At 45.6% G+C, this 25,487-nt stretch overlaps 2 protein-coding genes and 1 long non-coding RNA gene across 4 annotated transcripts in view; 2 read left to right on the top strand and 1 right to left on the bottom strand.

The window, feature by feature from the left end:
• The window catches only part of LOC144987423 (Fc receptor-like B), a 49,544-nt gene extending 44,019 nt beyond the window's left edge, over nucleotides 1–5,525 (top strand). For both annotated transcript variants that reach the window (XM_078936829.1, XM_078936828.1), the window contains one exon: nucleotides 5,310–5,525. In XM_078936829.1, coding sequence (XP_078792955.1) covers nucleotides 5,310–5,353 — 44 coding nt within the window. In that variant the 3' untranslated portion in view covers nucleotides 5,354–5,525. The remainder of the gene's footprint in view (nucleotides 1–5,309) is intronic.
• The window catches only part of LOC144987419 (uncharacterized), a 409,376-nt gene that overhangs the window by 184,321 nt on the left and 199,568 nt on the right, over nucleotides 1–25,487 (top strand). The window lies entirely within an intron of this gene.
• Nucleotides 512–4,386, bottom strand: LOC144987437 (uncharacterized). Its single transcript, XR_013651325.1, has 2 exons — nucleotides 3,479–4,386; nucleotides 512–2,017 (listed from the first exon to the last, which is right to left on the bottom strand). It is a non-coding gene; the product is annotated as an uncharacterized LOC144987437 (long non-coding RNA).

Below are 25,487 nucleotides of genomic sequence, written 5' to 3'. Positions count from 1 at the left end.
CCTCCTTGAGGATCGGGTTCTTTGGTCTGAACCTGAAGTTCTGATGAACCATCAGACATTTCTGAATTCCTGTTTTTGTTGGGACCAAACTGTGTTCAGGAGTCAGAAGCTCCTCATGGCTTTGATTGAACATCCAATCATTGGTCGGTTATGGTTCTCTGTGAGGAAGTCAGATATTTTCTCCTGCTGATGTGTCTCTGCTCAGTTTACTCCAACACTGAAACCATGAGGAAGGTGGAGCTCAGATCCATACAGTCTGTGTTCTCCATCAGTTCTCCATCGTTCTGGATTCTCCTGATCAGTTTTCTGGACTTCATGATGTCTGCTGTCATCTCAGTGAAGACCAGCTTTTTTAAACTGCATTTTTTCATCTGCCCCTGATTCACAATGATTTGAATTAAGAAATTGTGAGGAAACTGGATTTTCTAGAAAGGACTGTATTAAATTTTAGTTCGTAACCCTGTCAGTTTCTTACACACAGAGATAATGAATAAGACTCAGAGACAGTTACTTATCTTTTGTGGAGGTTTTACTTCGCACAAACACGAAGGGGACAGACAGATGAACATGGTACATTCAAAGTCCGAACCAACGAGCTCAGGGATGGGCTTTGGTATGAAAACCCTGCATTTGCATATTCTGTCAGATCGTCCGATGGACCTCGTGTGAAAATCACGCCCACAGGTTACTGCTGGAGAGAAGCTCCAAGGCTAAAGTGAAGATAAGTATGAGGCCTGCTCAGCAGAAAACACATGCACAGAAAAAAGGGAGTATGAGAAGAAACTGTTAGAACAATAGTTTGGCTGTGCTTTCTTCAAATGTAATATAATTTTGAGATGACAATACATGCTCAGTGAATTAAGTTTAAACCATTAGTGTAATAAAAGTTAAAGGCAGTTTCTAACTATTCTTCACATACCCCCCTGTTTGTCATATCAAAATTATATATGGAAAGTCAGCAGAACTCCTGTCATCAACCATATACCATTTCTCGAAGATTTTCAGTATAGGCAAAACATAAAATCAACGTGAATAAATGAGCATATCAGAGGTGGTAGGTGATACATGAGTGTTGATGCGAAAACCTCCAGGGCTAAACTTATACCATCTGTGTGAAACATTCATTGAGCAGTCAGGGAGGGCAAAACTCATCAACGGCTCTGTGCCCGTCAGCAGCCACCACTAAGGATACGCATGCATCACCAGTCCAGACCTCGGCACAATTTCGTTAATTAAAGTTACATACTACAAGAAACATATTAAGAAATAAAGAAAATAAACAAATTCAAATCGAACAAAAGAAAAACAATAAAATAAATCTGTAAAGACCAGTTTCAACCACGAGCGGATTCGAATTAGGTTAATTGTTGACATAATGCTGATAGAGTCGGCCTGACAGCGATCATTCATTTGACACATGGAATCAAACAGGTGACGAAAAGAAAAAAGAAAAACAACACAGAGAGGACCGGAGTGACTAGTTTTATCAGTACACTCCACCAGAAGTAAACCAATAAAGTGGGGACCCAGACCAGTAGGTGTCAGTCATCTGAGAAGAAATTTGTGATTTAAGGGCCTTGACCTCACTGATGATGTGAATGAGATCTCCAGAGGAAGAGGGAATAAAAGTACAAGAAGAAACCACGAGCAACAGCTGGACCCATGTTAGCTGGTTCGAAGCTCACTGTAGCTGGAAGAGAGCAGCGCTAGAGGAAACACACCAGGGAACGCCCTTCGCCAGGAGTAGTGTCACACTGCGGCGGCTTCGTAGTTGGACTTCAACCAGGGATGCGTCTCAAAATGTCAGTCTCATAGGCTCTCAGCAATTTACAGTGGCTTACGTGAATCCAGGATGGTCGTTCAGCAATGTGTACTGTAGGTGGCATGGTGAGGAGAACCTTGAAGGGTCCCGTCCACCTCGGGTGTGACCAATCAGTCCGTTGAATGGCCTTCGAGTAAAGCAGGTCACCGACAGAGGCCTTCTGGTCGGGATGCAGAGTCTGTGGGGAGGAGAGAGCTGGAGGCAGACTCAATGTTTCCTTTGTTCTCACAGCATTCTTCAAACAATCATGTAAATCATCAATGGTGTCAGTAGAGCCAGGCATGAGAGTAGAAAAAAAAAATCAGGAAAAAAAATAAAATAAATAAAAATTAAAAAATAAAAATTGTGAAAAAACACATTGAAAGTGAAACAGACAAGAACTGCGTCTCATTTTAACAGCACCATGAACAAGCTGATAACAGTTTGACTAATGGTAATGCTTGGACGAAAGGGAGTGGAGCATACTGCAGGTGATTCTGGAGAATTCGCACAAGAGAATGACAGGTCACATTGTTTCAACTATCAGCCCCTTAAGCAGCTGCAGCTTACAGCAAGTGAGTGAAGGTGGGGGGCTGATCAGATAAGGTGGTGAGGTCCAGGGAGAGAAATAATTGTGCTAGAAACAGAAACTAAATGTCCAGAAAAATTGAACTTGTGCTTGGGCCAGCTAGAGTTTAGTCTTACTGCACTTATTGCCCTGAGAGTTAAAACTTCGAAAGATTAACAGACATGTCCATTAAAAAAAAGGTAAGGCAAGTTAGGGAACCAGAGATCCTCAGGAATGCTTTTAAGGGGTCAATCCTGATTTACAAGCAGAAATGCAGGGACCTGATCAGTGGGGTCAGAAGGCTGCAATCAAACTTTTTATGAGCAGGGAGAGTGAACTAAAAAAGGAAAGGCGACATCCGCCATCTGAGTCTGATCATGTTTATACAAGAGGGAGGTGTGTCCTGCACAAACAGATCCACGTCTACTTTGTAAGAAATGATACTTTCTATAGCTTTTTCTGAACATCTACCCTTGTCCATGTCTTAAACACTAAAATACACACTAATACACACTAAAACATGTCCTATCATTATTCGGAGAGCAGAGAAAGCTGTTTTATCTGCTTACAACGGAGAAATCACCCCTCCTTTCTGCGAGTTCTCATCAGCCTGTCTGCAGGCTCGGGCACGCGCACTCTGATATGTGAAGCTGCTCCCCCTCCTTCTACTCTGTCCTGCACTCTGAGGCTGCTTAACTTTCTATGAAATCCAGAATCTTTAATTCATTTATCCAAATACTTGATTAATGTCTGATCCTGACTTTCCACATACTTCCAAACTTTATGAAAAGCTTTCTGGACCTGATCAATGTGCTTTCTTACTGTCTTTGTTAGATTTTGTGAATGAGTCCCACCCATCTTTTTGAGGTTTTTTTGATCGACGATCAGCTACAAACGTTCTCAATTTCAATCACAAACCAGAGTTCCCACCCAAGTAACCCGTTTTATGGATTCTCCAGCGCTGAATCTAATCAGTAGAAAAAGCTTGGAGAACCAGAAAAGAAACCTAATTATTTGTCAACTGAGTCACTATTTTGTTTTAGAACGAGGCATTAATCAAAGACCCTAACAAGTAAAGAGAGGACAGACTTTCTGTGTGGCGTACTCACTTATAGCAATGAACCTCGTTATTTGATGAGGGTCCGACGCCCCCGAGGGCACCACTGGATCCAGGGGCAGGGTCACCGATCCTGAAGTCGGATGGGTCAATGCTGAGACCGTGGTATCAGACCGCGCGGTTTTCAGGCAACCCCCCCCCAGGGGTTCCAGCGATGTCCAGGGCGTCAGTCGGCCGGCTCAGAAGGACCAAATGTGAGGAAACTGGATTTTCTAGAAAGGACTGTATTAAATTTTAGTTCGTAACCCCGTCAGTTTCTTACACACAGAAATAATGAATAATGACTCAGAGACAGTTACTTATCTTTTGTGGAGGTTTTACTTCGCACAAACACGAAGGGGACAGACAGATGAACATGGTACATTCAAAGTCCGAACCAACGAGCTCAGGGATGGGCTTTGGTATAAAAACCCTGCATTTGCATATTCAGAAGATCGTCTGATGGACCTCGTGTGAAAAACACGCCCACAGGTTACTGCTGGAGGGAAGCTCCAAGGCTAAAGTGAAGATAAGTCTGAGGCCTGCTCAGCAGAAAACACATGCACAGAAAAAAGGGAGTATGGGAAGAAACTGTTAGAACAATAGCTTGGCTGTGCTTTCTTCAAATGTAATATAATTTTGAGATGACAATACATGCTCAGTGAATTAAGTTTAAACCATTAGTGTAATAAAAGTTAAAGGCAGTTTCTAACTATTCTTCACAGAAATACTCAGAAATTCAGTTTTAATCTTAATTTTCTTTACAAACATCCTTCATGATCAGAAAGATACTACAAGAAAACCAAAACCACACATTTTTATTGTTGGACCAACTTGAATCAGTAGCAGACAAAAAAATTGTATTTGTGATGTTGAAAATGTGTTGGGCGGGGCCACAAGCTCCAAGCTCCCTGCTCCGCCCCTTTCTGATCATCCACCTGCAAACCAACAGATCCATGAACGTCTTTGTTTTCCTGGTCTGATCTGGAATCTGGATCAGAACCGGATGGATGGATGGATCGATCTGATGTTGCTGCTGTCTTTGGTCCACTAATAATTTTAGCTTTGGGTTGTGAGGGGCTGTAAGCTAGCAGGACAAAGGATTTTGGGAAGTAGGGGCAGACTTACTCTGCACCAACAGTCCCGCCCACAACTCACAGATGAATTTCTAACGAATTCCTGCCGCTCTGCAGAAACTATGTCCTAAAAAACGGCAGAGGTTTTTGGATTTTGGCTAAAAACAGCATCATCAGACCACTGGAAGCACTTTGGAAACAGATCAGAAGAAGATCAGAGTGGAACTTTAGTGAACTTTTTAATGCAATGGCTATACTTCACATAGAACAGGAATACATCTAAATGTGTTTGTGAGTTTGTCCTTTTTTCACACGATTAACTCCTAGTTAGCATGTAGCAGTTAGCATGTCTCATCTGGTCGTGTCTCTTTTAAATGAAAACAGCTACAGTCTCTGTTCACATCAGGCAGAAACCGGTTTTTCATGTTTCACTGACAGAAATCTAATCAGTGTCCTCTAGTCCTGGTAGTGATGGTCCTCTCTGTCAACTTTTTATTTTTATTTACAGCTAGAAAGTGTCAAAGACAGCGCTGCCACAGCTTTACTAAGACTAAAACTTACTTTAACCAATCACATTTAAGAAATCCACACAGTTCTTAGAAAGGACTGGAGGGGGGGGCACAAATGATTGAATCTATGACAGGAAGGCTGGAGGAATTTGTCCACAGGCCGGACTTTGGACATGCCTGAGCTAAAGTGATGAAGGGTGATTAAATTCTGCTGTGTGTGTGTGTCTGTGTGTGTGTGTGTGTGTGTGTGTGTTTTCAGATCCTCCATCAGATCCAGTTGTCATCTACTCGTCACTGAGATAGTTGTCTCATTTTAGAAGCTTCTGGACTCAAGCGGATCCTCTCAGAACCTGAAACCAGAACTGTTTTTTGATGTAGGATGTCTATATTTGAATCCTAAAAGCTTTATTGAAACAGACTTGGTTGATGTTGTTGTAAATGTTTGTCCTGAGATGAATAAAGCTGGCAGTACAGAGTCTCTGCTGGTTCTTCTGGTCAGGAAGCTTCACAGTCAGAAGTGTTACCCACACGTCTCTGTGGGTAACACTTCTGCTAAACCAGATGCACCTTTACATCAACGCCTCTGCTAAAAAACAGACATGCACAACCACAAACAACAAAGTCCACTGGTCTGCAGCTGGAGAGCATGCATAGACTATGTGCATGTGTGTCTGACACCAGTGTCTGTGCAATTATTGTGGTCTGGATGAAACCCAAAGCTGGAGAGAACTAGTTACTGTTAAGAAGTTTGAAGGAGGCTGAGATGTTTGCTGAAGTGTGTAGAAGAATCTGCACAGGAGACACTCAGAGAGTCCAAGGTCAGCAGAGACGAGAGCGGGAAGAAGAAGAAGAAGAAGAAGAAGAAGAAGTTTCCTCTGAAGGTCTGAATAACTGATGCTGCAGGACTGAGGGGGGAGACCAGAGCTGTTTGTGGTGGAGACCTGCAGGAAACTGAACGCTCAGGTTTCACATCTTCACCTGCACTGAAGAGCAGAGACATGTTATATTTAGGGGAAAGATGTTCAAGAATGTATGTTAAAGGAAAATATTTACCGTCAAACAGAGAATCAAATGTAAAAGTAAAACCTGAACAGTGAAGGAGCCCATGAAGGTCATCAACGTTGTCTTTCTGAACGGGTTCTAGTCTCCGACCTCCCACTAAACCTGATCAGGTAAAATAATCAAGTGATGCATTCTGACAGAACCTTTGGGGTCCATTTGACCCAAACCTCTTGGAAACACCTTCAAACATCATTGGACGTTTCTCAGAAGGACACGGTCAGTCTAGTGTTGATCCATCACCAGAGTCCCTACAGGAGACTGAACCACCTCAGACTGAGGTCTACAGAGGCAGAGACTTCCAGGACGGTTCAGTGAGGAGTCTGTAATCCGTAATCCCAGAAACTGGTCAGTCCCAAACATCAACGTCTGTGACTCTACACTCAAAAAAATAACTCATTGGATGAACTCAATTTAATTGTGGGCAGGATTTCCATCCAATAAATATGAGTAACCCCACCTCAAAGAAAATTCTTCCATGTAACGAAATATAATCGAGTTAGTCGAACTCAATTTTATCAAGAAAAGCAAAGGAAAAAAAATCATCCCACAGAGGTCTAAAGCCAGCTTCAAACTCAGAACCTCTGTTTTATAAACCCGCTAACTAAGCCACAGAGCTAACACTCCGGTGATGAAATGAGGCTGCCGGTGTGAACAAATAGATTCATCATTTCCATAAATGAGGCTCTTCGTGTATCGTCTTATTGGGAGAAGCCGAGTTGAAACGATTTCATGCCACAGTTTCGTTTTTTACGTGGAAAAAACGAACTAAAGTTTTCACTTGTGAAAAGTCGAAGGATTTGAAGGACTAATAGTCATACCAGGCATTACATTAGATGAAGGAGTTGAACATTTTAATAGTTCAATGGTTAAAATAGGTGAAAAATTGTAGCCGTGAGACGGCAAAAAGCATAAAGAGAAACAGGAAAACAGCATTCAACAGCATGCCCCTTACTTGAACTCAATTATTTTGGATTACTGGAGTTATGGGTGAAACTATTAATACATTTTGTGTTAGGTCAATTAAATGTAGATACATTCTTTTAAAATAAATATTTTTAAATAAAACAAACAGAATTTTATTGTGTTACATGAAAGAGGGACTTGAATCATTTTTTTGAGTGTACTTCCTGTTATCTGAAGGTCAGAGCAGAAGTCAAACTTGTGGTTCCTCCGTGAACTTTGATTAAAACCTACTTTGACATATAATGATTAGATTTAGTTTATTTCTTTCATTTGTTAGAGTAAATCAAATCTATTATATTTATTGTATTTGTGTATTTCTTTGTCTGTTCACAGAAAACCCCCTCGTCCCCTTGATTCACACATTAATTTGTCTCACCCTCTCTGTGAAGCGCCACTTTAAACAGGTGAAGGGGGCGGAGAAATTGAGAGGTTTTAGCATCCCATGACCACCCCCCCCCCTTCCATTGAGGGGTTCTCCCTACCATGACAAAGGTGGATAAAGGTGGAAAGATTTCATGTAATCCATGGAAACCAGTCAAGATCACAAATCATTGAAGAAAAAAGGTTCAGAGCACTGTCTAGTGGGTCTAGATGACCCACCTCCCAATGTTAAAGTGCCTAGGATAGCACAAGGGTTAAGGCTTCTAGTAGACTCCTCAAGACAGAAGACGAGTCCAACAAACATCAGTTTAGAACAATAGCAAAGATAAGTTATGCTGCCTGTATTAAACAGGTAACAGGGAGGCTGGAGACACTGAGTCTGAGAGAACCATCTTTTCCTCGCTGTTGTCTCTGTTGCTGTTCGGAGCTGTAACCATAATGTCTTTGGTGCCTGTCACGGTGGGAATCCCCACCTGAATACAGAGTCCTACCAAGCCTTTTATTTATTTATTTTTCTAAGTTGTTCTGTCCAACAGGTGGGCAAACAGATGAGAGCTGAAGGCCTCTTGTGTTGGACATATTTTACTTTAACAAGAGGGGTTATGAATCTTCTGACAAACCAGAGGTATGTCTGAATAAACCTCTTTTGGAATCCAGGACAAACTTTATTCATCTTAATCGTATTTGAGGTTTTTCTGTGTTGGACCGGACAGAAAAGGAAAGGAGGGAAGAAGAGAGAGAGATGTTAGAGGTGGGGGATAGGGTGATAATAGAAAGGGGGGGGGGGGTAAAACCATGAAGCAGCATAAAGCAACAAGTTGCTGGATGTTTATCATTTCGATTAAGTTCAGGGTCATACAATACAGATGTACAAAAATATGTATTGTACACTGGTCAATACAAAGGAGCAGGGCCTGTCCACACACACACTCAAATGTTATAAACACACCTGTTGGCTGCAAAAATGTCCACATGTCAACATGTACACAATACAGATAGTGTTCACACGCATACTTATGCCTTCAAACCAACTAGTGTAAAACATTTCATTCAATCACGCAAACTATTAGTGCAAAGGTGAGCTAACACGTGTGCTCAGGTGAATGTTCTTCTAAAATGGATGGTGGAACGTGAAAAGAAGTAGGTGGAGTGACCAGCCATCCCCACACCAAGACCCCCGCGACAGAAGGAGTGGCAGCCAGAACCCCCCCAACGCCACTCAGCAGTAGGCAAAGAATACCGCCCCCGGGTGACCACATCTGCCACCCAGGCCAGGGCCAGCAGGACTGCCGCGAGGCCCCCAGAGCCAGAGAGCAGGAAGGCACGGGGGGGAAAGAGAGCGCCGCCCCAGCCCCACCAGGAGAGGACCCCCCCGCCGCGCCAGGAGGGCCCAATGCAGAGCCCAACGCGAGAAGGGTGCCCAGAGCCCCAGACGGGCACCCCATCACCACCCAGTAGGTCTGGGCATCCTCCCGCCCCACCCCAGGTACGGGCCAGGACCCCCCAAGGGAGACCCACTCCACGCTCCAGGCAATCACCCACTCGGCCCAAGGTGGGTCCAGGAAGGAGTAAGGCAGGGGCCAGCCGCCCCAGCCCAGGAGGAGGGCACTCAGCAGAAAAGGGGTTCCACAAGAGATGTTGTAAACATGGCCCCACCAGGCTCCCCCACAGTTGGAAATTTGTTGGGGCCCAGCACTCAGGGGCAAGGACCAAAACCCACACCACAGGGACACGGACAGCCCCGGCTCAGGTTGGATGTGATCCCCAGCTCTTGGCCTTGCCAGAGAGCTCAGGGATCCCTCTCCCTGCGTGGAGAGAGGACTGCCGGGCCCAGAAAACCAGCACCCAGCGGACACGGCCACTGTTTCCAAGGGCCCGGTTTCCCCTACCAGGGATGGGGTAGGGGACAGATGGTCCAAGGTCCCACCTTCCTTGCAAAATGCGTGTGTATTTGTGAGGGTGTGTGTGTGCATGTATGTGTGTATATGTTGGAATGTATATTTGGAGGAGTAAAGGGTGTGTGTACTAAGGGGTTGCAGTTAAAATTGGTGGGTAGCGCACTGAGGGGACATCTCCTGATTACTCACAGTGATGTCCAAGCACCCCCTCTACCAAGGGCCCTACATGTCTAAGGTACAAATAAAACTGAGAGATGGGGGGCCCATTCCATACGGCAACCATGGGAGGGGGACCACTCCCAATTAGACCCCCCCCCCAAAGTGCATCGCAGGCTAAACCCCCAACCCCTAATATGAGATTATATGAGGAAGGAGGTAAATCGGGAATAGCTGATAAACTGTCCCCCCGGTGGTCAAACAGCCGTCCCGCAGCCCCCCCCCCCAGCATAGGGCCCAGGTCCCCCCAGCCCAGGGGTCCCATCCCCCGAGGCGCCGACACACCAGGCCCCATACCACCCACCCCACACAGAGAGAGAGGAGCCAGAATGTGCCCCCCCCCCCCCCCCCCCCCAGCGCAAGCCCAGGCCCCCGCCCCAGGCGCCACCCCTGGGAGATCTCTAGTCAGGCCTCGACAGGACCGAGGCAGCCAACCGGCCGGGGCAACCAACGATTGCCTCAGCGGAGACCCCGACCAGTCAAGCCTCCAAGGTCCCGTACTGATGGTGGGCCCTCCCCTCCCCAAGGAAGCCCCCCAACAGGACAGGACCAGCAAGCCCCCGCACCCCCTGGGCGGGTGTCACCCAGAGCCACCTCGGGCTCTGGGTGACACCCGCTTCCCCGGGGGCGGGGCCAGGGAAGGGAACCTCGGGAGCCCCCCCCCTCCCCGAGCAGGGCCCCCGCCAACCCCCCCAGCACAGGCAAGGAGACCACCCCCCAAGCCAAGCCAGACCACCACCCAACCTCCCCCACCATACATCCCCACACCCGAGCCCAGGAGACCTCGCAGTGCCCCAGCCCGTCACATACAGGTACCGGACCCGACCCCCCGACCAACTGAGTCCCCACCACCCCAACCTCCACCCCAAACCACGGCAGTAAAGCAAGGAGCAGCGACGACCAGGCCCCCCACCCCCTAATTCAAGGAGTTAGCTATGGGAGACCAGAGAGACTGAATTCTTTCAACGTTACTTGACCTTTGGGCTGACATTTTTTCGAAGCTGATATGATCAAGCAGCAGATTTCTGTGTTGACTTATATTTATATTTTTCTTGTTTTTCCAATTTATTAAACTGTTTTTTTTAGCAATACAAAGAGTTATGAAAATGATAGATACTAATCCTTCTTCTACATCAGTGCTTCTCAAATAGTGGAGCGATGCCAGGGGGGGCGCGCGGTGGTGGCGGTTTTAGCCACAGGTAATACGGGCAATTGTCTGGTGCGCGGCTCAGTGCTTGGAAAAAATCTGGTCCACTATTGGGTTCCTATTGTCTGTTCTATCAGAGTTTGTAACAGCCTGAAGCCTTTGAATAGCCTATGTGCACGATAGAACTTCCGGTTAACTTCCGTGTTTCGAGTGTGAGGCCGACAACTTCCTGTTGGTCGTGTTATTGTTGTGGGGAGTTTTGTTGAGTTGCTAGTTTTGAGTAAATAGGAGCGGATTTCGGGTAAAAGAAAGGCGTTTGTTGTTTCAACGCGTGACAAAGACATCACAACATTGTTGTGTACCCGTGTGCGAATTTGTCAAAGTACAACAGTACTAATATAAGCTTTCATAGCTTTCCAGTATATGTGTCGGTGAGAGCCGAATGGATGGTGAACACGGCGGGAGGACTTCACCCCAAGCAAGACGAGTCGTGTTTCGTATTTGCAGCAATCGGAAAGAAAATAGGTCATAAACACGCCGTTCGGAATACTCTGCCCCGGTCAGACTCGTTCGGATCAGAATTTCTTTCCGATCGAGATAGCTGGGTATACCGATCGTTGTTCATGTAAACGATCATTCCGATCGTGTGTCTGGGTTACGTCATGCATAGACGGTGTTTCGCTGACAGAAAGCTTTGGAGCTCATTCGGGACCGACCAGCTGCTCTGCGGACGCCCCGTGAAAAGCGCCGCTCGGCTCTCGCCCCGCTGGGTCTCCCCTCTCTTTCACCCCTCAAGGGAGATGCGGGGGGGATGCGTGTCCACTGAGGTCTGGACCCGGCATCCGAGCTCTGCGTTCGGGCTCTGGTGCCAGTGGACCGAGTGAACCTCTCTGAGCAGAGCAGCTGGATTTATTAATGTGTTTGAGGGGAGGGTGCTTTGTTACGTGTGCGTTTTGTTATGTGTGAGAATTCGGACTGCGAGCCGAACCGCCGCTCTGGGTTAGCAGCTGCCGGACTCGCGAGGACAGAGCAGAGCACACAGTGTGTGTGAGCTTTTCAGAGCAGAAATGCCGCTCAGTCCTATGAAACTGTTCAAAAAAATCACATGGAATTATGTTTCTAGTTGTGCCCCGACAAAATAAAAGCTGATGTTATTAACACACATTTACGTGCAACCGGGATGCAGATTGCAGCGTTTCCCGCATGGTTTATCCTGGATTTTGTCTCCATCAAAAGGCTAATGTTGTTAGCCCGTGTTGTTAGCCTCTCCTAACACTTGGTTGTTCTTCAGTTCTGTTCTTCTTTTTCACAAAAAAAGCACTGACCACAAGGATTAAATATAAAATGATGAGCGAACAGGCACTTCATAATATTCATAAAATTAATAAAAGCACGTTTGGAAGATCGCCTCGTATATTACCGAGCTGCTGCATAAATATGTGACAGCAAAGGTTTGTTTACAACGGGAGACATTTCCTTTCGGTATTTTTGACACTATATTTTTTAGACACGATATTTTGCCCATGTAACCACGCACTGGTCGACAATCCTGTAGATGTCGTTCACGTCGATTTTCGGGAGGAAATATACCATCTTTCGCAATCAAAATCTGCCGTGTCGCTGCTATAGAAGTCGCAAGCCAGAAATGGTCGGCCTCACACTCAAGGCGGCGGAAGTAGAACTCCTTACTTTCGTGCACGGAGCCTATTCCCGTCCGTGCAGCTGCTGCTGTCTGTGTCACACGCGGCTGCGTGAGTGAGAAAAAAAGAGGGGGGGGGTGTGGGCTCTGTCTGCCAGGTGAATCGGGGCATGCGGAGCACTGCTAGCGCTGCCTGTTGCCCAACACCAGGATCATCTTGTGCCTTTAGATTCCTCAGCTCATGCTAATAATGTCATTCTTTATGAACTATTGTAGACATTTTCATGACGTGTCTTTATTTTCCATCCATGTATTCTTTGTCTGCCTGTGGTTTAGTTGGTGTCAGAAAGACAGCAGGTAATGCAGGAAAACAACTGCACATTATGAAATCATGAATAAACAATCCATCATTTAGAATTATTTTTCTCATCATCAAATGGTTCAGTTGGTCAAAATGTTTCTAGTTTAAATAATGACTGACAGATTTATTTTTATTTCAGTCACTTTCACCTTCTTTTCTGTTTTAGACTAGAACAGGGTTTCTGTGGCAAAATGAAGTTAATATTTGTTGAAAGTGGATTTATTTTGCTTTTGTTAATGTTAAAAGATAAAATTTTAGGTATACGTACACAAATTTTAAAGATACTAACCTAATATATTGTCACCGCGCGAGTGTGTGTGTGTGGGGGGGTTATGGAAGGGGGGGGGGGGGGCAAAAAATAATTGAGAAGCACTGTTCTACATCGATGGATATCGATGGTGGAGTCCTACCAAGCCTGGCTGACTTGCTCCTCAGGCAGCTGGCAGGCAGTAAAGTCAGGATGTGGCAGTTGTGAAGGTAAAAACTCTGTCCTGCCTGGGAGGATTTTGGTGAGACCATGGAGAATGACTACCGTCTTTCTCAAGGAGGTTCTTTCAAACCGTCTGGTAGGTTCTTGGTGTGGAGGACGGCTGGTCTCTCTCCCTCTTTTTACATTCCATCATCCACCTCAGCACAACATAAACACCCACCTGAGCACAGGTGTCAGTTTACCTTTGGACAAAAATGTCACACAAAAATGTGTGACATGAAATGCTGATTTTACATGAGCAGAACGTCCTGATGGAGCCTGACAGACATGACTGAGGGTTTATTCCGGGGTTTGACTTGCTGACCTGTGATGAAGGTCTGACAGGGTTTTGGTGAAGGAGGCTGCTGTGTAAACATGAATCATGCCTACATGGAATTATTGTATCATCTCCTCTTCAGGAGGAGACATGCAATCTTTCAGGAGAACAACATGAAACAATAATCTGTAAATGTCTCCCCCTGTTGGCCGCTGTAGAGAACTACATTTAATCAGTTTAATCCAGTGATCCTCAACCTATCTTGGGTCATGGACCAGTTTAATGTCAGAGATTATTTTCATGGACCGACTGTGTTTCTTTTTGTACTGATGATGCACTCTGGTTATTTATTTATTAGGTATTTATTTGGTGAATCTGTTTTTTTTCCAGCTTTAAAATGATTGATGGGTGATTGTCGATGTGATTGGCTCCAAACTCAATTTCATTGTTTTAATGACGACGTCAAAGAAAATGAATCTTGAATCTTGAACTGTACGAGCCTGAAGTTTGCGTCTGATTTTATTTTTTTCCAGAAAATATATTTTTTACAGTAAAAAACATAAAAATTAATTGAAAAAAATTCAATTCCCTTCTGGAATAAATAAAGTCTTCTGTTTGAAATAGTTCTAATTTATTCTTAGAGTACAAAGACTATAAAAATGTCTGTTGATATTTTGAAATAAAATGGAGATTCAATAAGACAAAGTTAGTGATTTAATTGAGGTAAATTTAGAGATTTGTTTTCCATAAAAAACATTTTTTCACTTAGACAATTTAATCCAGGTTCAGATGTTCCTTCAGGGTAAAAAGATTCATCAAAGGGATTTTTATTCAATCTTGACTCATGTTTTCATCTTTAACACATGAGTATTGTGAGTGTTTTTGTTCTTATTCAGAAGTCTGTTTAGTTTATTTACCTTTGTAGAAAAACTCTTAAATGTCTTTTCACAAGTTTGCAAAAATCAGAAACTTATTTTAATAGAATCTTCATCCTCTGTCAAATATCTGCACCCTTAACTTTTCCTTTAAACATTAAAGTGGAAGCTAAAATGTCACTTAAGGTTTGGAGGATAAAAATAAAAGGATCAAAGTGTCACAACTGTTTTCTAAAAACATAAATAGACATGAATCCAGTCTGCTGATTACTTTCTTAGAACTGAGGACTGAAGGTTCTCATGATTGGTCAGAGTTCTATGGAAGTTTTTCTGTGCCATCAGATTCTGAATATTTATAACCCTTGAATTTTCATTCTAAATATTTTTTAACCCTAGCATTTTGATTTCCCAAAAATTCAATGTAAAAAATTTCGACGGGGAAGACGCTGCTTCTTTTGTGCCACTAGCACAACTATTTTTTAAGAAACTTTATTGTACATTTTTCAATTTACAGACATTCACAGTCACTTGCACAATAAACAATTGTTAATATCAAACACACATATAAAACATAAAACAGTAATATTTTTAACAATGTGTGTACCTCTTTGTTTTTGTTATTTTTTTGTTTTTTTATAGATGCTCATATACAAACCAAGTTAGGGTGAACAAACGTTATAAATGCACATATAGAAAAAAAGAAATAAAAATGAAATAATAGGCAAAGGCAAAGCAAAAACAATTCAAAATAATAATACTTTTGATATGTTTTGATAAATTACTGTAGCTTTTTTGTTTTTGTTAGGAATGCATTTAAGACACTTATAATAATCAGAAAAATAATTCAAAAAAATACTAAACAAAGGGCATGTATTTTCCATTTGCATAAATGAATGAAATGTTTGCATAAAATAATAACAACATTAATGACATCAGAAATTCCATATAGAAAAGAACATCACATAAGAAAAAAAGGGAAAAAAGAAAATTTTGAGTGACAACCAATTATGTATATCAGACCAAAATATTTTAACCTGGTTGCAACTGTAAAAAAGATGTTCTAATGTTTCAGTTTCAAATGAACAGAATATGCATAGTTCCGATTCAAATTTGAATCTTTTATGTAAAAAATCTCCAACAGGGTAAATTTTAGATATTATTTTAAAATGCATTTCTTTCATTATATGTCATGTCTGCTGCAGCACTCACCTTGTTTGGCCAGGCTTCCGGTGGGAGCAATCAGGCTCCATGGAGGACACCTGGTCATGCCCCTTCATAAGTCCACGCCTGTGCTGCACTCATTGCCGGAACGTCAGTCTTCTCTGATTCATTCCAGCTAAATTGTCCACGGATCGTAAGCTACCGTCACGTCACGTCACGTCACGTCACGCCATCGCTTCGCCTCGCCATCGCCATCGCCTTGCCTTCTCCTCGCCTTCTCCATCCACACGGATTTGCATTGTAAGCCAAAGACTTTCCATTGACTTTATAAAGTGGAGATTCCTCTGCCGAGGTCTCCTAGTGTTTACAACTTCATCACCGGCATCCAGGCTCTCTCCCCCCTCCCAGCTCTGTCCGCTCATTAGTCACTTAGTCAGTGATGAAATGTACAGCCGCTTTTCATCATTTAACCGCTGGCTTTCTAGATGGTGCCCAGAAAACGGCGTTGGTTTTGTGGATAACTGGAGCGCGTTTTGGGGGAAGCCCGGTCTCATGCGGAGAGACGGCGTCCATCCCACTCGGGACGGTGCCGCTCTTCTTTCTAGAAACATTTCTGCTAGCCTTAGTCTGTTAACCTGACAATCCAGAGACGAGAGCCGGGCGCAGAGCAGCAGTGGAAAACGCTCCTCTGAGCCTCCCTTAGGGTTAGTGCCGGTGCAAAACCCATGCAGGGAAAGTCAAGCAGGTCCTAGCTTTAGCTTATGTGCTGAAAGACAAATGAAAGGAGCGCGTCATAGAAACCTTAAAGTGACAGACAGCAGTACTCACAAGCAGAATTATGATGTCATTAAATGCGGTTTATTAAACATTCGATCCATTTCCTCCAAGTCCCTCTTAGTCAACGAGTTAATTACTGATAACAATCTTAGTCTTTTAGCCTTAACAGAAACTTGGCTCCATCAGGATGACTATGTTAGATTGAATGAAGCAACCCCCCCCACTTATGCTAACTATCAGAAATCCAGGATTTCAGGGAAAGGAGGTGGTTTGGCAGTAATATCACAGTCTAGCTTACTTCTCAGCCCTAAAGTTAAAAATGCTTATAATTCATTTGAAAACATCATATTGTCTTTAAGTCACCCGAACAGGAAAACTCCAAAACCTGTTTTACTCATAATTATTTATCGCCCCCCCGGCCCATATTCAGAATTTTTAACTGAGTTTTTCGACTTCCTATCGACTATTGTCTTAGATTCTGATCAAATTATAATATTAGGGGATTTTAATATTCATGTTGATGACCCCAGTGACTGCCTAGGAAAGGCTTTTGCAGCTTTATTAGATGATGTTGGTTTCACCCAAAGTGTGAATGAACCCACTCACTGTCATAAGCACACCCTGGACCTTGTTCTAACCCATGGGATAGAGATCAGCCAGCTGAGTGTCCTTCCTCTTAACCCCATCATTTCTGATCACTTTCTGATTACCTTCCAGTTTACACTGGAACATCCTTCTGCCCCAGTGAATAAGAAACAGCTAGAAGAACCTTAACTGACCGTTCTGTGTCTGAGTTTAAACACACAGTTCAGCCAGTACTTAGTGATATTCTGAGAAAATACTCTGAGACCAGCTCCCATAGTATCAGTCCTAGTATAAATGACCACTTTGTTAATGATGCCTTACAAGCCCTCAGGAGTACACTCCATGTTGTTGCCCCCTTGAAACCTAAGTTCGTCAGACAAAACCGAGTAGCACCGTGGTTTAACGCTGAAACTCGTTCTCTTAAACAAGAAACCCGTAAGTTGGAAAGAGAATGGCGCCGCTCCGGTTCAGAGCAGTCTCTGGATATCTGGAAACATAGCCTATTAAATTATAAAAAAGCTCTGCGTAGAGCTAGAAGCCAGTACTATTCAACCTTAATATCAGAGAATGGAAACAATCCAAGATTTCTTTTTAGCACTATAGCTAAATTAACTCGCAGTCAGAGCTCATTAGAACCACTTGTTCCTGTTTCTCTCAGCTCTGATGATTTTCTTACATTTTTCGATAGTAAAATCTCAAATATTAGACATAAGTTAAATCAAGTTATTCCTACTATCAGCCCAGAGCAGGCTGAATCGGTAGAAATGGAGGCATCCATAGAAACCTCTGTGACATTAGACTGCTTCACTGCTGTGGATCAAGCGGAAATAACATCAATTATTACGTCCTCCAAATCCTCAACGTGTCTGTTAGACCCAATTCCCACTAGACTTTTTAAAGAAACTTTTCCCCTAATTAAAGATCCCATATTAACAATGATAAATGCCTCTCTGGAAACGGGTTACGTGCCACAGTCTTTTAAATATGCAGTTGTTAAACCTCTTCTGAAAAAGCCCAGTTTGGATCCTAGCATCTTGGCCAACTATAGACCGATATCAAACCTGCCCTTTATTTCTAAAATCCTAGAAAGAGTTGTAGTTAAGCAGCTTTACTGCCTAACTACTACTACAACTCTTTCTAGGATTTTCTTTTTTAAGCAGCTTCACTGCTTGCTCCGGGGGGGGCCAACGCTTTCTGGCTCCTCTCTCTCTGTGTGGGGGGGAGTGGTGCTGGGCTTGGGGTGTCGGCGCCTCCGGGGGTGGGGCCCCTGGGCTGGGTGGGCCTGGCCCCCTTGTTGGGGGGGGGGGGGGCGGGGGACAGCTGTTTGACCACCGGGGGACAGTCTATCAGCTGTCCCCAACTTACCCCCTTCCTCATATAACCTCATAACAGGGTGAGGGGGTGGGGGGCTTAGCCTGCGATGAGCCTGGGGGGGGGGGTTACTAGGCAGTGGCCCCCCTCCTATGGTTGCCGCATGGAGTGGGCCCCCCCTCTTTCGGTTTTATTTGCACCTTAAACATGTAGGGCCCTTGGTAGGGGGGGTGCTTGGACATCACTGCCAGCAAGCAGCGGATGTCCTCCTAGCACCCTACCCGCCAATTTTAACCGCACCTTAGACATTTAGGGCCCCTTGGTGGGGAGGGTGAGGGGACGTCACTGTGAGTAATCAGGTGATGTCCCCTCAGTGCCCTACTCGCCAATTTTAACTGCACCCCCCTTTGTACACACACCCCTCCCCCCACAATATATACATTCCATCACAAACACACACACATGCACACACACACACCCTCTCAAACACACATACACGCACACACATTTTGCAAGGAAGGTGGGACCTAGGACCATCTGTCCCCTGCCTCTTCCCTGGTGGGGGGTACGGGCCCCTTTGCAACGGCGGCCGTGTCCCCGGGGTGCCGGCTTCCTGGGCCCGGCGGTGATCTCTCCGCGCGGTGGGGGGGTTCACATTACATCTGAGCCGGGGGTGTTCGTGTCCCTGGGGGGTGGGTTCTGGTCCTTGCTCCTGAGTGCTGGGCCCCGCCAAATTTCCAACTGTGGCCGAGCCTGGTCGGGCAATATTTACAACACCCCTTGTGGGCCCTCTTTTTTCCCCGGGGTTCCCCCCTCCTGGGCGGGGGCGGCGGGCCCCTGCCTCGCTCTTCCCTGGACCAACCGTGGGCCGGGCGGATGGCTGCCTGGAGTGCGGAGCGGGTCTCCCTTGGGGGGTCCTGGCTCGTACCTGGGGTTGGGGCGGGGGGATGCCCGGAACTCCTGGGTGGTGGTGGGGTGCTCGTCTGGGGCTGTGGGCGTCCTTCTCCGGTGGGGCCCTGCGTTGGGTTCTCCCGGCGCGGCGGGGGGGCTGCTCTCCTGGTCGGGCTGGGGCGGCGCTCTCTTTCCCTCCGTGCCTCCCTGCTCTCTGGCTCTGGGGGCCTTGCGGCGGCCCTGCTGGCCCTGGCCTGGGTGGCGGGCTTGGTCGCCCGGGCGGCGGTTGTTCCCTGTCGGTTCCCGTGTGGCGTTGGGGGGATTCCGGCTGCCGCTGCTGGTGCGGTGGGGGTCTTGGGGTGGGGATGGCTGGGCACTCTCCCTCCTTCTTTTCACGTTCCACCATCCATTTTAGAAGAACATAAACACTCACCTGGGCACAGGTGTTAGCTCACCTTTGTACTAACAGTTTGCATGACTGAATGACTGAAATATTTCACATTAGTTGGATTTAAGGCATAAGTATGCGTGTAAACACTATCTGTTTTGTGTACATGTCGACAGGTGGACATTTTTGCAACTAACAGGTGTGTTTATAACATTTGAGTGTGTGTGTGGACAGGCTCCGCCCTTTTTGTACTACATTTGAACCTTACCGTAATGATAAACAACCAGTAAACTTGTTGCTTTATGCTGCTTCATGGTCTTACCCCCCTTCCCCTCCTATTATCACCCCCTACCCCCCCTCTCTCTTTTTCCCCTCTTTCTTTTTCCGTCCGGTCCAACACCAAAGATTTTCAGACATGTTTGAAATTAATAAAGTTTGGCCTCAATTACAAAAGGGGTTTATTCAGGCATACCTTTGGTTTGTCTGAAGATTAATAACCCCTCTTGTTAAAGTAAAATATGTCCAACCCAAGAGGCCCTCAGCTCTCATCTGACTGCCCAGTAGTTGGACAGGACAAGTTAAAAAAAAAAAAAAAAAAAAAAAGCAGCTTTACTGCCACCTACAGGACAACAGCCACTTTGAAGACTTTCAGTCGGGGTTTAGACCTCACCACAGTACGGAAACTGCACTAGTTAGAGTCTCTAATGACTTGTTATTGGCCTCAGAAAAGGGACTACTTTCTATTCTGGTCCTGTTGGACCTCAGTGCTGCCTTTGACACTATCGACCACGGTATTTTACTCCATAGATTAGAGCAGGACATAGGGATCAGAGGATCTGCTCTCCAGTGGTTTAAATCCTATCTGTCTGATAGGTATCAGTTCGTTAATGTAAATGGCCATTCCTCTCAGTGCACTCGAGTCAACTATGGAGTCCCACAGGGCTCAGTCTTGGGACCGATCCTGTTTACGCTTTATATGCTACCCCTAGGAAACATAATCAGGAAACACAGCATTCATTTTCGTTGTTATGCCGACGATACGCAGTTGTATTTATCCATGAAGCCTGACCAGAATGACCAGATAGAGAAACTGAACGCCTGCATCAGAGACATCAAGACCTGGATGACAATTAATGACCTCCTCTTGAACCCAGAAAAAACCGAGGTCATTATACTTGGTCCTAAAAACCTCAGAGATGCTCTGTCTGCTCAGATAGTCTCCCTGGATGGCATAAGTATAGCCCCCAATTCCACAGTTAGAAACCTTGGGGTTTTACTTGACCAGGATTTATCATTTAAGGCTCACATATCTCAGGCGTGCAGAACTGCCTTTTTTCACCCGTGGAATATTGCTAAGATCAGAAATCTACTTTCTAAGAGTGATGCTGAAAAACTCATCCATGCATTTGTTACGTCGAGGCTGGATTACTGTAACTCCTTGTTAGCAGCGTGTCCTAAGAATTCCTTAAGAAGTCTCCAGCTTGTTCAGAACGCAGCAGCTAGATTGTTAGCTGGAACTAGCAGAAGAGATCACATCACTCCTGTGTTAGTTTCGCTCCATTGGCTCCCAGTTGATTCCAGAATCAAGTTCAAGATCCTCCTGTTAACCTATAAGGCCTTACATGGAATGGCCCCGTCCTATATTAAGGACCTCATAGTCCCTTACCATCCAATGAGAACACTTCGCTCACTAAATGCAGGACTGCTTGTGGTTCCTAGAATTAGTAAAAGTACGGTTGGAGGTAGAGCGTTTAGCCACCAAGCCCCTGTCTTATGGAATAAACTCCCAGCTCATGGAAGAGAGGCCGACTCAGTTTCTACATTCAAAGTTAGACTGAAAACATTCCTCTTTGGACAGGATTATTGTCAGACTAGTTAGTATTCAGAGATAATTTAACTTAATGTTAATTTGTTTAAATTAAACTTAATAATAACTATTTCTTTTAAAAGGCTGCTAGAAGTTGAAGCTGGGGTAACTATGGTGCACTGGGGTTCTGTCCTCTTTCCTTTTTTTACTTCTACCCTTCCTCTCCTCTATTCTTGATCATAATTTATCATTTAGTTCTCCATTCCTCTGTTTGGTGCAGTGATTCATGTATTGTCCCTCTTTTCCTCTCCCCTCCTGGGGAGTGGGAGTGCTTCCAGACTCCAGTTGGCTCATCCGTGCTCCAGTTCCTGACCGTTTACCTCGCCTTTGCTCCTGCTCCTACACCTGGCTGTGGATCCTGCCTCTGGCTCATCTCTGGCTCGTCTCTGCTCTGTACCTGACCGAGTACCTCGTCTCTGCTCCTGCTCCTACACCTGGCTGTGGTTCCTGTCTCCGGCTCGACTCGTGCCTTTGACTGTCCCCACAACCACGGCTGGGTGAAGCTCGTCTACTGAACTTTTATATATGTAGTTGTAGATTTAGATAAGTTAATTCTTCTCTAAGATTTCTGGTAAATCGCCTGTCCGTCCTGGGGGAGGATCCCTCCTTCATGTGGGCACCCCTGAGGTTTCTTCGTTTTTTCCGGAATCCGTTTTTTTTGGGAGTTTTTCCTTACCGCGAAGGGGGGTCTAAGGGCAGGGATGCCAGTATAGCTTAGTCAGTTTGTTAGTTCATTTTAGTATTTTTCTATTGAACTCTTTGTATTCGTGATCCTTTTGATTTCATGTTTTACTTCGAAGCCCATCGAGACGACTGTTGTTGTGATTTTGGGCTATACAAATAAAATTGAATTGAATTGAATTGAATTGAATTTCCTCTCACGGCTGTGAGTCTACCAAGTCCTGCTCCCCCTGCTGGCGGGAGGTTTCCACGCTCCCTCATCACTGCAACCCTCTGACCAGGACAATAAACAGACTATTTAACCTTTACTCTTGGGTTTGCTTTCTGGCTGTCCTCGACTAAACCTGACAGAACGTTCCGGCCATGACGGACCCAAAAGCAACTCAGGAGTGGAAGGCACGAGTGGAGTCTGCAATCTACAACTCCGAGACTCAGCTGTGGGAATTAACCTCAGAGATAAAAGAGAGAGAGAGGCCTTAACGAAGGACTTTGCTTTTACTGTGGTTCTCCAGATCACCAGATCCATGGGTGTCCAGTAAAAGACAAGGCTCCACACGCAAGGAGGAGACGTGTGTGAGCCGTTCAATGTCCTCCTTTTCTGGTTCAGATCATCAGACCCGGGCCCTTTTTCATGTCGGAAGTGAAGTTTTCCCAGAGACTGTTTTCATTGATTCCGGTTCTGACAGTAACTTCATGTCTGAAGAATTCGTCAGAAAATGGGGAATCAAGGTCTTCACCCTACCTAAACCACTATGTGTCAGAGCCATTGATGGGCACGTCATCACGTCTAGTCATCAGTTCACAGAACCAATAAGGATGCAGATTGATAATCATTTTGAGCAAATAAAGTTTCACGTCATTAAGCAAACTAACTCTCCCCTCCTTTTGGGCTTAACTTGGTTGAAGGAACACAATCCTCAGATCGATTGGTTGTCTGGAAGAATCTTGGGTTGGGGGTCTGAGTGTCCTACTAATTGTCTTTGTGCTGTGGGAACGCCTTCACCAGGTCAGAAAGTCACCACCATAGAAACCTATCCTGATCTATCCAGAGTTCCTGCCGTCTACCACGATCTCAAGGAGGTGTTTAACAAGATCAAGGCCTCTTCATTGCCTCCTCATCGTCCCTATGACTGTCCCATCGACCTGCTACCAGGTACGTCACCACCAAAGGGACATTTATATTCTCTGTCAGGTCCTGAGAGGGAGGCAATGGAGAGGTACATCAAGGAATCACTGGCAGCGGGCCTTATCCGTCCATCCTCTTCCCGGGCTGGTGCTGGCTTCTTTTTTGTCAAGAAGAAGGATGGAGGCCTACGCCCCTGCATTGACTACAGAGGCTTGAACCAGATCACTATCCGCAACAGGTACCCTCTTCCTCTAATGTCATCCGCTTTTGAACTCCTCCAGGGAACCAAGATCTTCACCAAACTGGACTTGCGCAATGCTTACCACCTAGTCAGAATGAGAACTGGAGACGAATGGAAGACTGCCTTCAACACTCCCTCAGGTCATTTTGAATACCAGGTCATGCCTTTCGGTCTTACCAATGCACCTGCGGTTTTCCAGAACCTCGTGAATGATGTCCTAGGTGATATGATTAACAAATTCGTGTTTGTCTACCTAGATGACATCCTGATATTTTCTCGCTCCAAGGCTGAACACATTCAGCATGTCCGTGCAGTTCTCCGGAGACTCCTGCAAAATCGGCTGTTCGTCAAGGCTGAGAAGTGTGAATTTCACGCTTCTACCACATCATTCCTGGGCATGGTTATTGAGGGGGGTAAGGTAAAGATGGACCCAAATAAGGTCCAAGCAGTCCTTAGCTGGCCAAGACCTGACAACCGCAAACAACTCCAACGTTTTTTGGGTTTTGCCAATTTTTACCGGGGGTTTATAAAGGACTATAGTCGGGTTGCATCTCCATTGCATGCCCTCACTTCCTCCAAGAGGGTGTTTTTCTGGGATGAGGCTGCTGACAAGGCGTTTCTAACCTTAAAGGCCCTATTTACATCGGCTCCGGTACTGATTACTCCTGACCCCACGAAACAGTTTATTGTAGAGGTGGATGCATCAGACATTGGAGTGGGGGCAATACTATCCCAGAGATGTGGTCTTGACCAGAAGATCCACCCATGTGCCTTTTTTTCACGGCGGTTAACAAGTGCAGAATGCAATTATGACGGGGGTGACAAGGAAATGTTGGCCATTAAAGAGGCTTTGGAGGCATGGTGTCATTGGCTGGAGGGGACCGAACTTCCTTTTCTGGTTTATACCGACCACAAAAACCTAGAGTACCTGAAGTCTGCCAAGAGGGTTAACTCACGTCAAGCTAGATGGGCGCTTTTTTTTAACCAATTCAATTTCACCCTGTCCTACAGGCCCGGATCAAAGAACACAAAAGCGGACGCCCTGTCCAGGAGGGAGGGGGAGCCAGTAGCAGTGCCACCACCAGACTTTATCTTACCTCAGTCGGCACGAGTGGCTGTGCTCAATACGGACATTGAGGAGGAGGTAATGGCAGCTGCCAGTAACACTGGATCTCTGTCTGCCTGTCCTACAGACTGCATTTTTGTTCCTGACACCCTGAGGTCCAAGGTGTTAAACTGGTTCCATGCGTCTTGCCTGTTTTGCCATCCGGGTTGTAAGCGCACTTACGCTCTCATCAGACAACGTTTCTGGTGGCCAACTCTGAAAGAAGATGTCCAAGAATATGTATCTGCCTGTCCTGAGTGTGCCCAAGTCAAACCTACTAATAGACCTCAGGCGGGTTATTTGCATCCCCTTGCAGTTCCCCGGCGACCATGGTCCCACATCTCCATGGATTTTGTCACTGGTCTGCCTCTTTCCAACGGTAACTCTGTTGTCCTAACGGTAGTCGACCGATTTTCCAAGATGGTTCACTTTATTGCCCTACCCAAACTTCCTTCTGCTAAAGAAACGGCTGAGGTGCTCCTTCAGCATATTTTTCGTTTACATGGCATCCCTCGGGACATCGTATCTGACCGGGGCCCGCAGTTCACCTCAAGGTTTTGGTCTGAGTTTTGCCGTCTTCTCAATGTCTCTGTCAGCCTGTCGTCCGGTTTCCACCCACAGTCCAACGGCCAAACGGAACGACTAAACCAACAACTGGAGACCTCTCTGCGTCTTTTGTGTGGCAGTAACCCTTCAACCTGGTCTGGTAACCTCGTCTGGGCAGAATTCGCTCACAACTCTCTCCCATCTTCTGCTACTAGACTGTCCCCATTTCAAATTGTCTATGGTTACCAACCCCCTCTGTTTTGCTCCCAGGAGGTATCTGTGTCTGTCCCTTCTGCCCACGCTTCAGTCCGGCGGTGCCACAGAACTTGGAGACAAGCTCGACGAGTGCTCCTACGCACTGTGGAGGGTTATTGTAAGGCGGCCAACAAGAGACGGACTCCAGCCCCCGCTTATCAGGTCGGCCAGAAGGTCTGGTTGTCCACAGCGGACCTGCCCCTTCGAGTGGAAAA

Source organism: Oryzias latipes, chromosome 18 (genome assembly GCF_053564925.1).
Source record: "Oryzias latipes strain Hd-rR chromosome 18, Olatipes_Hd-rR_3.1".
Lineage (NCBI taxonomy): Eukaryota > Metazoa > Chordata > Actinopteri > Beloniformes > Adrianichthyidae > Oryzias > Oryzias latipes.
The sequence above is the reverse complement of the archived record's forward strand: the minus strand, read 5'-3'. Positions and strand labels throughout refer to the sequence as shown.